This window comes from Penicillium macrosclerotiorum (genome assembly GCF_028827735.1).
Source record: "Penicillium macrosclerotiorum strain IBT 26536 chromosome Unknown utg000001l_segment0_segment0, whole genome shotgun sequence".
Lineage (NCBI taxonomy): Eukaryota > Fungi > Ascomycota > Eurotiomycetes > Eurotiales > Aspergillaceae > Penicillium > Penicillium macrosclerotiorum.
Window position 1 is genome coordinate 2,363,856 of NW_026643081.1, and position 16,530 is coordinate 2,380,385.

Here is a 16,530-nt window from a genome sequence, read left to right on the forward strand (position 1 = left end):
AAAGCTTAAAAGAAACTGAATATTCTCAGACAAAGCCCTGCAACAACTCCTACATCAGGCCAAAGATAAGAGAAACTTCGTCTGGAGGAAGCAGAAGGGAAGCGTGATTGAATTCACGAAAGTAAAGCCGGAGGATATATAAACACACAAGGCGGCCTCCGGACCTTGACCTTAATAGAAAGTTCATTGATATCCGTGATGGTGGCATGCAGTCCAGAATCTGAATAGTCAAATAAGGCGAGCCCAGTTAGTTGGGCAACGCATTGTTGTAACTGAACAAGCCTTTTGGGTCCCACTTCTGCTTCAGTTTCAGCAGTTTCGGGAGCTTCCCAGAGCCATACATTGGGTCTAATCCCTCTGTACCATGAGCATAGCTGACGTAAATGTGCATCTCATCAAACCCACTGGTGGCGTTGAAAGCATCGAGAGCAGCAAGGGCGAAGTTGTCGACCTGAACTCCAATTGAGGGATCGGTAATGTTGAAGGAGAACATCCTACGAACAGTATTAGAACATGTGTAACCGTCATGGATCCGTTGACGCCCAATGGGAAGGAAGCTTACTCGTGCGCCCGGATCTCTCGATGAGGGTAGGCAGTTTGAGAATCTGCCACAGCAGTGACTGCTTGAACAGGGAAGTATTCAACCTGCCAGGTACTTCCCGCAGCGGAGGGATAATCCGTGTAAAATTTGGCGAGTTCATTGAAATAATTGATATGTGTCGCTGCATCAATTTGGCGCACGCCCAGTGACCACATGTCATGCTTCTCACCGTTGATGCAAAATGCGGTTGCTAGACCAAAGCCGGCATCATTGTCAAGTGCATTCCATGGGACCATAGAGATGTTGCGTTGAATATAGGTGAGATTGAGGAATGGAGCAATCAAGTTCAGCCCCTCTTCTTGAAGACCGGGGTAAACAGCGTTGAGTAGAATAACAGGCTGAATGAAACGGATTAGCCCAGTGTCGTAGTAGCTATGTTCGTTGGAGGGTGCCTTACTCCCAAAGAAGCATCATGCATCACCAAAGAATACAAGGACAGACCGGCGGGTAATTCTTGGTAACTAGCAAGAATGTTGAAATACGTCTCATTGAGACTGGCAGGGAACATGAAGTCCGCATTGAGCACGTTGCCATCATTGGTGAGATCGTAAATTTGATACGTGGCGGAGGTGACAATTCCATAGTTGAATCCAGCGCCTCGAAGACCCCAGAAGAGGTCTGAATTCTTCGTGGAAGACACAGTGATGAGATCACCTGTGGAGGTGACAAGCTCCACTGACTGCAGAGCATCTAGGATGAGGCCGTGAAGACCTTGGTATCTACCTACGCCACCACCAAGAGTGGCTCCAACCATGCCGACGCAAGGACATGAACCAGTTTCTATTCGAAAAGAGTCAGATCGGACGACGATATCTGACAGTTCACACTTTGCAAGATAGAAAGGACTCACGGATTTCTTTTCCGGCATTGAAGAGAGGATCCATAATGTCTGAGAATTTGACAGAGCCGCCGATGGTCATGGTGTTCTGATCTTTGTTGATTGTGATGCTATTGAGGAATCCCAGGTCAATCTTCAGGCCATTTTGAAGAGCTCCAAAAGAGGTACTGTAGCCATGGCCTCCACCGGTTGCCAAGAATGAGACATTGTACGCGTTGGCGTATCGGACCTGTATCCGAGGATGGTTAGACTGCGAAGAAATACCGTGGAGGATCTAAACATACGATCTTTTGCAGATCTGACACGGTCGCGGGCTTAATCGCCACAGAGAAGGTCGGCTCCTCCCAAGCCGTCCATCTTTGAACGGTATCGGTTGTCCAATTGGACCAGCTGGGAAAGAAAACCTCGGTGGATGGAGAAAACTGAGAAACAAGAGAGGCGATGTTGGCGGCCCCGGCTTGGGAAACCAACGAGAGAACTCCCGCGACAACACAAACGACAGAGGCAATCATGGCTTCTTGCACATGCGGTCGCTGAAACGGCGTCGAGTGATATCCGGTCGAGTTTATTTTATATTGTTATTCTTCTTATTTTCGCGGGGAAGTAGCCGTGTATTTATGCGGATCTGTGGATGTCAGGGGTGACATTCGCAAATTGCGTTCGAACTTAAGCACTGCCACTTGAATTAGTACCTGAGTGACGACAAGCCGCATCGACCCATCGTAATCAATAGCTGTTCCTGCATGATCCGACTGGGATCGGCTCCGGTGAGGCTCTAGCCACGTGGGCTGAAAAGACCTGTATGTCAGGTCAGAAAATCTGGTTCATATGCAGTCATGTCAGACGGTCAGAAGTCAACTCGGTGCCAAATAATCGCACCCGCGGGGCCGGAATATATGGTTAGCCTTGACTATGAATGCGAGCCTCGCAAAATTTTGAAAAATTGACAACATTCACCATGGGCTCCATATCGAAAACTGACTATGTTGAGAAGGCGCACTCTGAGCCAGGAAAACTCAAAGTGGTTCATGTTGGCGCCGGTGCAGCTGGCTTGATCACGGCGTATAAGGCGAAGAAGATTCTCTCTAACTATGAACTGACGATCTACGAAAAGTGAGCACTGACTGTCTTGTTGGCCCTGTGATACTGTGTTAACCAGAACTCGTCCAGAAATGCCGACGTCGGAGGAACATGGTTCGAGAACGGGTACGTTTCCCGAAATATGCTTGACGATAACCATAATGTTGATATAGTAGAACTGGCTTAGGTATCCCGGTGTGGGATGTGATGTGCCATCCCATTCATATGCCTTTACCTTCGAGCCTAATCCAGAGTGGAGTGGATACTACGCGGGTGGACAGGAAATTCAAAATTATATGGTGAATTTTGCCAAAAATCACGATCTCTACCAATACGTGCGATTTGAAACAGAAGTGATTCAAGCCACTTGGTGTGCAGAAGATGGTGAATGTTCGTCTGTCTGTCGGCTTTTGATCGGGCTGAATAACTGCTGATTTTCTAGGGCAACTCGAACTGCAACGGCAAGACGGTACTCGGTTTTACGACAGATGTCATGTCCTCATCAATGGATCAGGGCCTTTGAACCGATGGAAATGTGTGGATCCTCCTATAATGCCACCCACGTATGCCATGTTAACAGCCATAGGGCCCGACATCGACGGTCTTCATGACTACTGTGGCATTCTCACCCACACTGCGAAGTGGGACCCGAGCATTGACTTCAAGAATAAGCGGGTGGCCGTCATCGGAACGGGTTCTTCTGGAATCCAAATCATTCCCCAGATAGTCAAAGGTTCATCAGACATATCTACCATAACTATGCGCGATCTTTTCACTGACGATCTACACCTAAGATGTTAAATCACTATCGGTATTTATACGATCAACGCAATGGATCGTCCCTCCCGCAGCATGGCAGGATCTGCGTCTGTTTCCTGACGATCCTGAAAAGTCAGCCATGCCTGCACCGGCTAGGAAGCATTTCTACACCGAAGATGAGAAGCATGTCTTCCGCACAGATCCTGCACGATTTCTAGAATACCGCAAAGCTGTCGACGGAGTCATGCAGGAGCGATTCCCGATTTTCCTGCGCAATCATCCCATGCACGATATGACAACCGAGATGATTTCCCAGATGATCAGCGCACGAGTTGGGCCCGATAGACAGGATTTGAAAAAGTTGTTTACGCCTGAATTTTCACCCGGATGTCGTAGACCAACTGTATGTGCTCCTAATAATCCATCGCCTTCTGACAAATTGCAACCGCTGACTTAACAGCCTGGCGATGGATTCCTTGAAGCACTGGTGGAAGACAGTGAGCATTTCACTTTACATTTGTGGCTCTTTATCGAAGTACTGACAGAATTCGCATGGAGATGTCCGAGTGATCACCGATAAAATCACACGGTTGAATAAAACAGGCATTGAATTAGGAAACGGCGACAATTTGGAGTTTGATCTGATCATTTGTGCAACTGGCTTTGACGTTGCCTTTGCACCACACTTGTAAGTATTTCTATTCAGTTTCTCAAACCGTGCGGTCTTCTAACATTCACAGCACTGTGACCGGCTCGGAAGGCCGAACCATGCGCGAAGAGTGGAGTAAAGTAATTCACCCCCATGACAAACCAACATTACAGAACGCTAATCGACGCAGTCTCCAAATATCTATCTCAGCATGGCCACGCCACATTTTCCCAATTTTTTCTTCATTGGTGGCCCAACAGGCAACTGGGCTCAAGGATCAGTCTTAATTACTGTATGTTCAGCCGTTTTGCGAGCCGCAACGACGTGAAACGAACGACTGACGCATCATCCACAACAGCATGAGGTCCAAGCAGAGTACGCACTACAGTGTGCAGCGAAGATAAACACTGAGAATCTACATTCGTTGACACCCAAGCAAAGTGTGACAACGCAGTGGCGACGCCATGTAGATACATGGCATGATTCAAACTCGGTCTGGGCCGAGTCCTGTCGATCGTGGATGAAATACAACGGAAGAATTCAGCTGTGGCCGGGAAGTATGCTTCACATGATCAAATCGCTCAAGTGCCCCAGGTTTGAGGACTACGACATCAAACATCGAGAGGACAACATGTGGTCGTATCTGGGGGACGGGCGGACTGCGTTGGAGTTGAAGAAAGAACAGGGGCACTTGGTGGATATGGCTCCATTCATGCGAATTCGAGATGAGCCCTGGTCAGTGGAGTAGCTTCTCTAGGTCGAAGTTGTCCATCTTGCCAGACTCTAGGAAATTTTCAAGTCACGAAGGGGCGAGAGTTCTCCGTTCTATTTTGATACTTCACTTCCTGAATTTTCATCTACGGTCGTCGTGCGGTCCTTGGTTTCTTTCAGAGTTCAATATCGAATGAACGTCCCCCATTACAATCATTACTTCCAACGTAGAGTCGTCGAGGTTGTCTTAGTTGAGGAAACACATTGTGAAGGGAGAAACGCTTGACGGCCGCACGATCGGCGCCGCGTGGATTATTTCGGCTTTTCAAACTACTCTATAACCATCAAATACCCGCAGCGGACGAGAAGACTCCAAGAGGCCGAAATATAGTATTGAAGGCGGATCTTTGAGAGCACACATCACAAAGGTAGCTGGCATGTTACCAAATGCCCGACTCACCATACTGGTGAACCCGCAATGCCAGGCATGGTGTTTATTGACCAAGATGTCCACGTATATAAATAGTCTCCTCCACATATCGCCCCAGTATCAGAATCTCCGAAACTGATCAAAACCAAATGGACTGCATTTTTATGCTAAACACCATTAATGATCGAATGGAGCAGCATGACCGACGATCTGACAGTGTTGTCTGACAGTCTGACTTACCGTCAACCTGTCTGACCCGATATTTGAAAAGAAGAGTCAATTGATGAATATTTAAGCCCTAAAATGTCATTTTACACCTTATCAGGAGCATCAAGAATCAATTCAAAGTCATCATGTCTCAACAATCTGGATTCCCCACAGTTGTGCCCGCATACATAATCAAGGTATGTCACTATTTCGATGCCCGCGAAGACCACACGTGATATTTACATGGAGACAGTTCGAAGTAGGAGAAGGTAATCCTGTTGGTATGAGGAATCAATTCTTCCGTCTGGCGCACAAACTCAAGCTCATAAAATTTCCACAGGAGCAACCTCCTCCGGATCCACGTTTATCCACTATGTGAGTTTATCGCAGCCTTGATTCATGCTTGAGCAGGGCTGATTTCTTTGACAATATGGCAGTCTTCCCCGGGTGGCACAATCTCTTCCGTGGATGGCTTTTCGCCGAGCATCGATGCAAAAATTGCCTTCGCCGGAGACTGGCTCTATTTCGACCCCGATCAGCACCACACCCGCATGAATGTCAAAGGCGTTGCTCGGTAAGCCTTTGATACAGGAGCTTACCCCCAGCTGTTTTAAATTTGGTCACTGATTATCGACATAGAACGACCGATGGCGAAGTATGCTACTGAACGCTGGTAAACATGCAACTATAGTTCTGACAGGCCACTTTCCAGGGTATCAACTTTGCCTACTCGGGCGTTTCCACAGTTTCACCTGATCTGGCGGGCATTTTCAATGGTCAGCCCAAGACAATTCCCTTCGGGCAGTCGAGTGAGTTTTTGAAGATATACCAGATATGGTGGATCTCTGCTGACGGTTGCTGTGAAGCACTGAACCTTACATTTGAAGTGGGCGATGCTCGCATTAAGGATCTTGAAAATAGTGTTTGGATTGGTAACGGCCGATTCCTTTTCGAAGAAAACAAGCTTTGGGTGGAGGTGCGGGTGTCAAAGGTTGTTGCCAGTGAGGACATGGATTAAGAACGATCGACTATGATTTTGAAGAACGCATGGTCAGATAAGACCCCTGCTTTTCAGAATCCCTAAGTTTCAGCGTGGCTCCCGTTATTTGCAGACATTGTCCGAAGTGACAGGCCAACTGCGTTTGCTGTGCTTACAACAGTGCTTAAAGATTTCTGGATTGAAGCGCTGAAGAAACTTCGAGATGCCCATAGTGAACGCCATCATTTAGTATCTTTGAATACTTGTTTTTCTTTCCCGTCTCCCTAAATATACGTATGTCTATCCAAAAATCCACTTGTCAAGAGCAAGCAGTAGAGGCAGCCTGAGATATCTTGTGAATGATTTTGAGAATACGCGCATTATCAAAAATATTCTCTAAAGTCACCTTTTCTAGACTAAAGGCAAAATGCCCGTCTTGAGCATTATTTAAATTTTTATGTTGCAGGGCTAGAGTAGCCATCAATGCCCATCTTTATTAATTGACAAGCCTGAGAGCGTCTTCTATACTTCATCTACCTTGGAAAACACGACGCAATAAGTCATTTCCAACAAAAAGAGCCATAAAGTGATGATTCGAAATGATATAATTCTTATGGGGGTACTGCAGAGAGTTCGGAGCCTTTTCTCGCAGAATCCGGGTGGACTACTTAGATCCCTAACTACTACGTGAGGTCATCAACAACGAAATTGCATAATTTCACTCAAGTCAAAGACATTTGATCTCTCCTATCTGAGGATAAGTATGACAATATTAGCTACCTCTTCTCAGTTCGATAATGCTGCTCTCTTCAACTTTCCCAGGTTAAAGACAGGCCATTGAACATAGTCCTATTAGTGTCAGATCGACTCTTAGCAACAGACCGAGCACCTGAAACTCACCCAGACAGTGCGAAACCCGAATACATCCATGAACCATACAATGCTCGAGGTATTTCCTACCCAGTACCAAGCAGGTGGACACCGTCGGAGCGACTGTTGTACCACGGAATTGGCGTACACCATGCGGTCGGTGGTATCTGTCGGTCGGTCAGCCAGCTTTCTGGACTGTGAAGGAAGTGCTCCAGGGAATTCAGCTTACTAGGGATCCGTTTGACATGGGCCTGGAACTCCTCCTGGAGCGGAGTGTAGAAAGAGTCTGGCTCGGTCAGTGACGGTTGGCTCTGGAGATTGCGATCCGCGATCTTCAACGTACCTTTGGGGAGAGAACGGGAGGCGTCACGGTGGAGAATATTAGTCCCGATATTTCCGGATATGATCTATGGGTATATTTAGTCGATGCGTCGCCTGGTGCTATGAATTTTATTGACCGTAGATGGTCACAAAACATACGTTAATAACTCGGACACTGTTATGCCGAATAGTCAGCACGAACGGACAGAGAAATGCAGCTAGATGGTATGACAAACTTGAATGGACTCATTTCCACTCGCAGAGTATTTCCCCAGTGGTGAAGTGCTGCTTTGCTTGCGTTGTATGAAGCTGAGTTGCATTTTAGCCTTGCATCACATCTAACCAATTTGATACTTGGGTATCGACCTACAGCCGTACATGTATGGCACGATGCCCCCAACTGAACCAATGTTGATGATACATCCCTTGGCTTTGATCAGGAATGGATGAAATGCGTGTACCATTCTCATTGGCCCAAAAACGTTGACATTAAACATTTGCTGCACTTGGTGCACATCCGTGTCGATGGCAGTCATGGTATAGCCTGCAACTTAGTATGATTTTGGGTCGGATGGATAGATAGAAGCTTACAGATTCCACTGTGAACAAATAGGATATGTCAAACGAAATGAGATTCCTGCCGGGAGAAGGGCGCAGACACTACCACTACTTACGCATTGTTGACCAGAATATCCAAGCGATCTCCGATTTCCTCGACTGCCTTGCGCAGGACGGACACAGACTCCTCGTTGGTCACGTCCAGCTCGAAACAAGTGATGCCGACCGATAAGAGGTGCTCCTTAGATTCAGATGGCAGAAGAGTAGCCAGAACGGTAAAGCCTGGAACAATGAGATTGATTAGGTGGAAATATTTATCGACGCAAATGAGGGCTGTCACCTCGAGCATGATACTGTAACGCCAACGCCTCTCCAATTCCGCCCTTGCCGCAGCTAGATCGTCAATCAGCCCACAGTCGGAATGGTATTTCGTCGAGGAACAAGCTCACCCAGTAATCAGAACAGATTTCATGTTGATCTTGTTTGACCTGTTCGTGGTGGTACTTAGTGTTTGATGTTGGCGATAGACCGGATTTAGATGGAATTCAATCTGACCGATCTGACAGGGCGTTAGCCTGACGTCTGACGATCCACCGATGTCCGTTCTTCCTGCAGAGTCGGTCAGTCTGACCTGGACCAGATCCATTATATAGTGACAAGGCGTGTATATCCTGGAGAAAACACACATTCTTTTGCTTAAGTCCACTCCGTGAACATCGCCAACGTCATCATGGGTTCGATCGAAACCCTTCCCGCTGCCGCTCTTCTGGCCTCTAACCACAACATGAATGATCCTGTGGTGATCGTTGGCATGGGTGAGCTTCGTGCCGCAAGTCTGCTCAAGTACCTATTCCTAATCAAGTCCAGCGTGTCGACTCCCGGGAGGCGTGTCCTCCCCCAACGACTTCTGGGAGATGCTCATCAATGAGCGCTCCGGGCAATGCAATGTGCCCAAGACTCGTTTCAACGCCGACGGATTCTATCACCCTGAAGGTGATCGCGCCGGGGTAATGAACACCAAAGGTGGCTATTTTCTGAATGAGGATGTCCGCCAATTTGAAAACTCCTTCTTTGGAATCAACAATCTAGAAGCGACTTATATGGATCCCCAGCAACGTAAACTGCTCGAGGTCGTGTATGAATGCTTTGAAAGTGCAGGTGTTTCAATGAAGCAGGCTGCCGGTGCAGATATTGGAGTTTTTGTGGGCAACTTTACCGTGGACTTCCAGACAATGCAGGCCCGGGACCCCGAGGCACTGCACAGGTACAGTGCCACTGGCTCTGGCACCGCGATTCTTTCAAACCGAATCAGCTATATCTTTGATCTTCGTGGTCCAAGGTATGTGATCGTCTTTGCTGGCTAACTGATGACTTAATGGTCGCTGATTCGGGTCACCAGCTTCACCCTCGACACGGCTTGTTCATCTTCCATATATTGTCTTCACAGTGCGGTCAGCGCTGTCAGGGCTGGCGAGTGCGAGGGTGCAGTGGTAGCTGGTGCCAACCTGATCATGGGGCCTGAGCAGCATCTGGGTACCATGAAAGGAGGTGTGCTCTCTCCCACATCGACTTGCCATACGTTTGATGCCAGTGCCGATGGATACGGCCGTGCCGAGGGTGTGAGCGCCTTGTACATCAAGCGCTTGTCGGCTGCCTTACGTGATGGTGACCCCATCCGTGCGGTCATCAGAGGAAGCGCTGTCAATGCGTATGTCTCTCTTCGCTTTGTATAGACTCAGTCACTAGGGAGTCATACTAACAGCAGCAGGAATGGCAAAACCTCTGGCATCACTCAGCCCAGTATCTCAGGACAGGCTGAAGTCATCCGCAAAGCATATCGCATGGCCGGTCTGAATGCACACGACACTGACTACGTTGAGTGCCATGGTACCGGAACTGCTGTCGGTGATCCCATGGAAGTTGAAGGCTTGAGTCGAGTGTTCTCGCGCAAGGGAGAATTTCCTTTGTTGCTCGGCGCGGTAAGGTCTCCCTCTCGGCAATCCATCTGAAATTTATTGACACGATCATACAGAACAAAACAAACGTCGGACATAGTGAGGCAGCCAGTGGTATTACAGCTGTGATTAAAGCAGTCCTTGCATTCGAACACAATGCCATCCCTGCCACCATCGGAGTGACTAAACTGAACCCCAAGTGTAAGTGTGTTTGGAGTTTGACGTCATCGAGGAGACTTATGCTGACGAACTAGTGAAATTGGATGAATGGAACATGAAGGTCGTTACCAAGCTCACTAGCTGGCCCTCTGCCATGCGTCGTATAAGCATCAATTCATTCGGATATGGTGGTGCCAATGCGCATACGGTACGTTTCACCCTCCCAATGCACCCATTCCCTTCGAAGCACGGCCTAACCAAACAACCATTGATAGATTCTGGAAGATCCGAAGCAATTTCTCTCATCCATCACCACAATTCCTGAGGCGATCATATACGATCTACCAACGGATAAGATGTATCTTCTTCCCTTGTCCGCCTCCACCACTGACGCAGTAGAGAGCCGAGTGATCGACCTGGGCAACCGCGTCCGTCAGGGGGCAAAGTACGACTTTATTGATCTGACACATACTCTGGCAAACCGACGATCGAAGCTGGCCCGACGAGGCTACATCCTTGCTAGTCCGGCTACTGCCGAGACCGACCTCGCTCTTGACAAGCTTGTAACTCAAGACCTTCCCAAGTTGGACATGGCCTTCATTTTCACTGGCCAGGGAGCTCAATGGGCTGAGATGGGTCGCGAGTTGCTCAAGCGGAGTCCGATATACCGGTCTACAATCGACAAGCTGGACAAGGTGCTGCTACAGCTGCCTGAAGCACCTGCTTGGTCGATCAAGGCTGCGCTCATGGAGGCAGCTCCTTACAGCCGCGTCGGCGACGCACGTTTCTCTCAACCTCTGTGCACGGCAGTGCAAATTGGAATTGTTAACATGCTAAAGAGCTGGAAAGTGCGCCCAAAGATGGTGGCCGGCCATTCGTCGGGCGAAATTGCTGCCGCATATGCAGCTGGCCTGCTGAGTGAAGCTCAGGCGATCATGATTGCGTATTATCGCGGACATGTTGTTGGGCAACTCAAGCCACAAGGCGCCATGGTTGCTTTTGGTGGGAGTGCAGAAGAGGCACGCCAACTGATCGAAAGTCTGTCACTCCAGGATGAGCTGGTCGTGGCTTGTGTGAACTCTCCTGAGAGTGTGACCGTGTCTGGCACTGTGTCCGGTGTAGACCTCCTCCTAGAGACAGCTTCTCAATCCGGAAAATTCGCCCGTAAGCTGCAGACGGGCGGCAAAGCGTACCACTCATACATGATGAAAGAGGTCGGCGCTGAATATGATCGACTGATCGAGGAGGCATGGCCAACCCTCCCATTCAACCCATACGACAACGACGTGCAGTTCTTCTCGAGTGTGGGCATTGATGGCCCTAACTGCTACAACCGCCAAACCAGCAGAACACTTCCCCTGAGCTATTGGCGCCAGAATCTTGAGAACCCCGTCCAGTTCACGGCGGCCATGACTCGTGTTCTCGAGAAGGGCAAATGTCATATCATTGAGATTGGACCACATTCAGCCCTGCAGCTGCCAATCAAGCACATCCGGGCATCCTTGCAACGCTCACTTGACGACGTGACATACAGTGCTACCCTTGTCCGTGGGAAGGATTCTGACAAATCCATGAAAGCACTGGCTGGAGAACTGTATCTCCGTGGTCATGAAATTGACATTATGGCTGTCAATGATGTCGCATCCACTGCAGCCAAGGTCATTCCCGATCTGCCCCCATACCACTGGAGCTACAGCCAGCTACTTTGGCGAGAGTCTAGACTGAGCAGCGATCTTCGAACCCGAAGGTATCCACGTCATGAGCTTTTAGGATCGGAAATGGCCGCTGGCAATGGCATTGACCGCGTGTGGAAAAACACATTACGGCTCAACGAGCTTCCCTGGCTGGGTGATCACAAACTCGAGAGCCAGGTAGTCTTCCCAGCAGCTGGCTACATCGCGATAGCGATTGAAGCGGTTTCCCAGATCATAGGCGTCATCGAAGCAGACACATCCTTCGTCTTGCGGAACCTCAATATCGCTTCCGCATTGACGGTCCACGCGGATGAACACCAGCAAGCTGACCTGTACACAACTGTCTCCCCTGCTCGGATTTCCAAAGCGACCGCCTCTAGCAGCTGGTATGACTTTACTATCTCCTCGCGCCAGGATGAAGGCACAGTGTCCCATTGCACAGGCCGTATCAAGCTTGGCGCTCGATCCTCCACCCCAGCCGTCACAGTTGACGCAACCGACTATGAGAAATGGTCCATGGGGCCGTGGTATACCAAGCTGGCTGATGAGGGTCTGGTTTTTGGTCCTGCGTTCCAGTCACTTACTTCAATGAAGACGGACAAAAGGCGGATTAATCCAGCTGCAGTCTCCGAGACTGCCATCACCCAGAGAGTGTCTCGATCTTCATACAAAGGAGATTACTATACCGTACACCCTCTGACGATTGACGCGTGTCTTCAGGCTGCCATTATGGGTGGCACGGCTGGTAATCTAAATCAGCTTCGCGCTCATCTGCCGGTTTTCCTTGACGAGTGTGAGATCAACACTCCCAATCCAGGTTGTGTCAATACCTCTGGGGCTATTCATACTCGATCGCAGAGTACTGGATTTGGTACGAAATCTATCGATGCCTCGCTGCAGGATATATCGGGCTCTATTGTTATCAATATGCGCAGTGTTCGCCTCTCTCTATTTACTGGCAAGGCTGAACAGGAAGACTCATCTACCAATCGTCATCCATGCCTGCGGGTGGTCTGGAAGCCGGAATTGTTTAGCCTGACTACAGACGATGAGATGCGTCTGCAAGACAAGATCAACAACTTCCTCCAGAGCCGCCCCGACCTGGCGGACAATGCTAAGGTCGGAGTGGTGTCTGCCTTGTTGGACTTGGCCGCCCACAAGAATCCTCGTCTGCGGGTACTGGAGCTTGGTCAGGGATGTGACTGTAAGACGCGCGGGTGGAAGGATCTACTCGATGAGAAGAGAGATTTCCCTCGTGTGAGGGAGTGGAAGACGACAACGAATGAGGAGGCCAGTGGAAAGTACGACATGATTTTGCTTCCTCATCTCCCTGGCAGCAAGCCACTGGGGAAGATTGAAACATTGCTGAACCATCTTGACGTCAATGGCATAATTGTTGGCCGAGCGGAGAGTCTCATGTCTGCCTCGCTAGCACAAGCGGGATTCACTACGTTCAATCTGCAACATGGCATCACGCTGGCCATTCCCTCTCTGTCACAGACCAAGCCGAAGGGCCGCATTGTCTTGCTTCACAGACAACCGTCCAAAATGACAGAAACTCTTCGTCAATTCTTCGAAATCAAGGATGTAATTTCCGCCCAACTGGGTGAAGTCACGCAAGACATCATCTCGCAGTCGACTGTCATATCTATGCTGGAATTGGAAAGCCCCTTCCTTGCCACCATGACACCGGAGGAAATGAAGCTTTTCAAGATCGTGACGGACAATGCTGCCAACCTCGTCTGGTTGACGGGCCATGCCACCATGGCCGGCCAAGCCCCTGATCTTTCCCTGGCCAGCGGCCTATCGCGAGCCCTGATGTTGGAACAGCCAGCTCTTCGCTTCTTCATCCTAGACGTGGGTCAGTCTCTTGGTCCTGCGAGTCGCCTCTCCATCTGCAACACGGTGAAGCATGTTCTTACATTCGATGACTTGGCGGAAGACAAGGAGTTTGCCTGGCACGATGGTCTCCTCCACATCAGCCGATTCGTGCCAGACACCACTCTCAATGATCTCTTCAGCAAACGTCAGTTTAATGATATCGATACAATGACCCTGGCTGAAGCCTCACCTGCTCGTCTCGCTATCCAGCGTGTCGGTATTACTGACTCCATCTACTTCCAGCGTCTAGCGGAGCCTCTTACGGAGATCCCCTCTGGGCAGGTCGAGATCGAAGTGAAGGCTGTCAGTCTCAATGCGAAGGACATCTACACCCTGTCTGGTAAGGTCGAAACGCGCAAAGGTACGGCTGCGATCGAGTTCAGCGGAATTGTTCGAGCAGTCGCATCAGACATCTCGCATCTCGTCCCTGGCGATCGCGTCGTTGTCCTAGCCCCTAACAATTTTGCCACCATCGAGCGAGTGCCGGCCTGGGCTTGTCTCAAGATGCTTCCACACGAGTCCTTCGAAGTGATGCCGACTCTTCCAGTCATTTATGGAACTGCGCTGTATGCTCTCGACGATCGAGCTCATCTGCGCGCTGGCGAAAGTATCCTTGTGCACTCTGGGGCCGGTGCGTTTGGAACCGCCACGATCGCTATTGCGCTACAGCGAGGAGCGACTGTGTATACAACTGTCAGCACGGAGGAAAAGAAAGATTATCTCGTGACCACTTTTGGGATTCCCCGTGAGAACATATTTGGCTCTCGCGATGAGTCCTTTGTGGAGGGGATTCTGGCGGCTACCAACGGCCGCGGTGTGGATGTCATCGTCAATTCCTTGACAGGCGATCTTCTTCATGCCACTTGGCAATGCTGCGCCAACTTTGGTCGCTTTGTCGAGGTTGGCAAGCGTGATATCATTGATGCCGGTAACTTGGATATGCGCACATTCCTTCGCAACGCGACGTTCACTGCCTTTGATCTCACAGAGCTCTTCTACCACGACGATGAACACTACCGGAAGATTTGGACCACGTAAGACCTCTCCTTCTCCCTTTTGTGGTGTGCAGTAACGCTAAGTGGTAAATGACAGGAAATTCGCGGAAGCTTTAGAGCTGTATCGTTCCGGCGCTGTCAAGCCAGTTCCCATCGCCACTTTTGATGTCAGTGAGATTGCCCAGGCATACCGCTTCTTCTCCACCAAAGGTCGTATCGGCAAAGTCGTCATCTCACTCGAGAATCCATCGAGTATGATTCGAGTTGCTCATGCACGCCATCTGACCACTTTCGATGCGAACAAATCTTATCTCCTTGTCGGATGTCTTGGAGGTCTGGGTCGCAGTCTCAGTCGGTGGATGTTCGATCGCGGTGCTCGGAACTTCACCTTCCTTGGTCGTTCGGGCTGTGACAAGCCTGCAGCTCAGGAGCTTGTTTCCACCCTTGAGGCCTCCGGCGCTACTGTGCAAGTCGTGCGTGGAGATATTGTCAGCGCAGATGACGTCCAGGCCGCGGTTGACGCTTGCACCCTGCCTATTGGTGGTGTGGTTCAGGCAGCGATGGGTCTTAACGAAGCGCTCTTCTCGACCATGTCACACAAGGCCTGGCATACGGGCATTCAACCCAAATGGCAAGGAACTTGGAATCTTCATAACGCTCTGGAGGCACGCGGCGACAGCGAACTAGACTTCTTCCTCCTGACCTCCTCGGTCTCGGGTAGCGTGGGTACCGCCACGGAATCCAACTACTGCTCGGCCAACGGTTTCCTCGACGCTTTCGCAAGATATCGTCGCAGCCTCGGCAAACCCATTGTATCGATTGGCCTTGGTATGATCTCTGAGGTCGGCTATCTCCATGAAAACCCAGAGATTGAGGCACTCTTGCTCCGAAAGGGAATTCAGCCACTGAGCGAGGCCGAACTACTCCAGGTTATTGACCTGGCTCTCGCTCATACCTCCGCCAATGAACCTAAGTACCTGCTCCCTGGCCTAGAATATGATCGCCTGTCTGTCTCGCACATTCTCACTGGTTTGGAACCCCACGGAATTCGCAAGTTGCTTGACCGCGGCTTTGATGTCGACAACGGGACGATGCAAGATCCCAGAGCCGTTCTCCTGGCCGCCTCGCTAGATGCGCCCTCCACCGAGAACTCCTCCTCGGGAACGTCCGGTGCTGTTTCACTCTCGAGCATTCCCTGGGCTGTAGGCCTTTCCGCCGGTGTTCTCAAGTCCATGGCTTCGACCAGCGAGGTCGCATCCGCATCTACCCTCAACGACGCAATTCTAATTCTGGTTCGGAAGCGATTCTCCAATCTCCTCCTCATGGACCTGGATCGAATTGATTCTAGTAAGCCGATTGCGTCTTATGGAATGGATAGTATGATCGCGTCGGAGTTCCGTTCGTGGTTCTACAGTGTTTTCAAGGTTGACATTCCTTTCTTGGAGGTTCTCAACCAGACCTCGTCGTTGCAGAGTTTGTCTGATGCTGTAGAGAAGAAGTTGGCTGTTTAGATTTTTTGTCTCTACTAGATTTGTCTTGAGTTTCTCAATTCCATTACCACCATCTCCTCAATCTATTTCTTCCTCGCTGTACCGAGAGCTCCGTAGATGTTATAGATCAATTTCCATCGCGAATCGTACATTGCCTAGACCGAAACAATCATTATTCGTATCCAGACGAGTTGACCGTGCACTCTGGGTTTGCCTCTACATTTGGTTACCTCCAAAGATTTAGATTCAACCATATCCTATTAATTGTTGCTGGAAGTGCGACTGTTGCTGTTTTACGTCGATACCGTATCGGATCCTTCATTCTGGGTTCAAATTTTGATGCTAAGTTTGTC

General features: G+C 49.7%; 5 protein-coding genes across 5 annotated transcripts; 3 read left to right on the top strand and 2 right to left on the bottom strand.

Annotated features, from left to right (window-relative positions):
* Positions 1-247: 247 nt before the first annotated feature.
* On the bottom strand, positions 248-1,972 carry N7462_000795 (FAD-binding oxidoreductase; the record flags this gene model as incomplete). The annotated part of the gene is made up of 5 exons (XM_057072521.1): positions 248-494; positions 563-939; positions 999-1,381; positions 1,452-1,668; positions 1,724-1,972. Coding segments are annotated over 5 exons (1,473 nt in total), but the record flags the coding sequence as incomplete, so codon positions are not given.
* A 425-nt stretch (positions 1,973-2,397) lies between these two features.
* On the top strand, positions 2,398-4,675 carry N7462_000796 (flavin-containing monooxygenase; the record flags this gene model as incomplete). The annotated part of the gene is made up of 10 exons (XM_057072522.1): positions 2,398-2,552; positions 2,610-2,645; positions 2,707-2,909; positions 2,962-3,252; positions 3,314-3,681; positions 3,739-3,775; positions 3,837-3,966; positions 4,019-4,067; positions 4,118-4,219; positions 4,286-4,675. 10 exons carry the CDS (start codon positions 2,398-2,400, stop codon positions 4,673-4,675), a joined length of 1,761 nt encoding a protein of 586 aa, XP_056939052.1.
* A 746-nt stretch (positions 4,676-5,421) lies between these two features.
* N7462_000797 (DUF3237 domain-containing protein) lies at positions 5,422-6,293 on the top strand (the record flags this gene model as incomplete). The annotated part of the gene is made up of 7 exons (XM_057072523.1): positions 5,422-5,472; positions 5,529-5,556; positions 5,616-5,650; positions 5,713-5,849; positions 5,915-5,930; positions 5,976-6,084; positions 6,142-6,293. 7 exons carry the CDS (start codon positions 5,422-5,424, stop codon positions 6,291-6,293), a joined length of 528 nt encoding a protein of 175 aa, XP_056939053.1.
* A 747-nt stretch (positions 6,294-7,040) lies between these two features.
* N7462_000798 (SDR family oxidoreductase) lies at positions 7,041-8,475 on the bottom strand (the record flags this gene model as incomplete). The annotated part of the gene is made up of 10 exons (XM_057072524.1): positions 7,041-7,103; positions 7,155-7,291; positions 7,354-7,531; positions 7,605-7,620; positions 7,682-7,754; positions 7,816-7,989; positions 8,037-8,044; positions 8,120-8,285; positions 8,344-8,396; positions 8,453-8,475. The coding sequence occupies 10 exons, from the start codon at positions 8,473-8,475 to the stop codon at positions 7,041-7,043; spliced, it is 891 nt and encodes a 296-aa protein (XP_056939054.1).
* A 258-nt stretch (positions 8,476-8,733) lies between these two features.
* On the top strand, positions 8,734-16,198 carry N7462_000799 (type I polyketide synthase; the record flags this gene model as incomplete). The annotated part of the gene is made up of 8 exons (XM_057072525.1): positions 8,734-8,818; positions 8,871-9,342; positions 9,403-9,711; positions 9,772-9,982; positions 10,036-10,159; positions 10,213-10,325; positions 10,393-14,726; positions 14,785-16,198. 8 exons carry the CDS (start codon positions 8,734-8,736, stop codon positions 16,196-16,198), a joined length of 7,062 nt encoding a protein of 2,353 aa, XP_056939055.1.
* Positions 16,199-16,530: the final 332 nt, after the last annotated feature.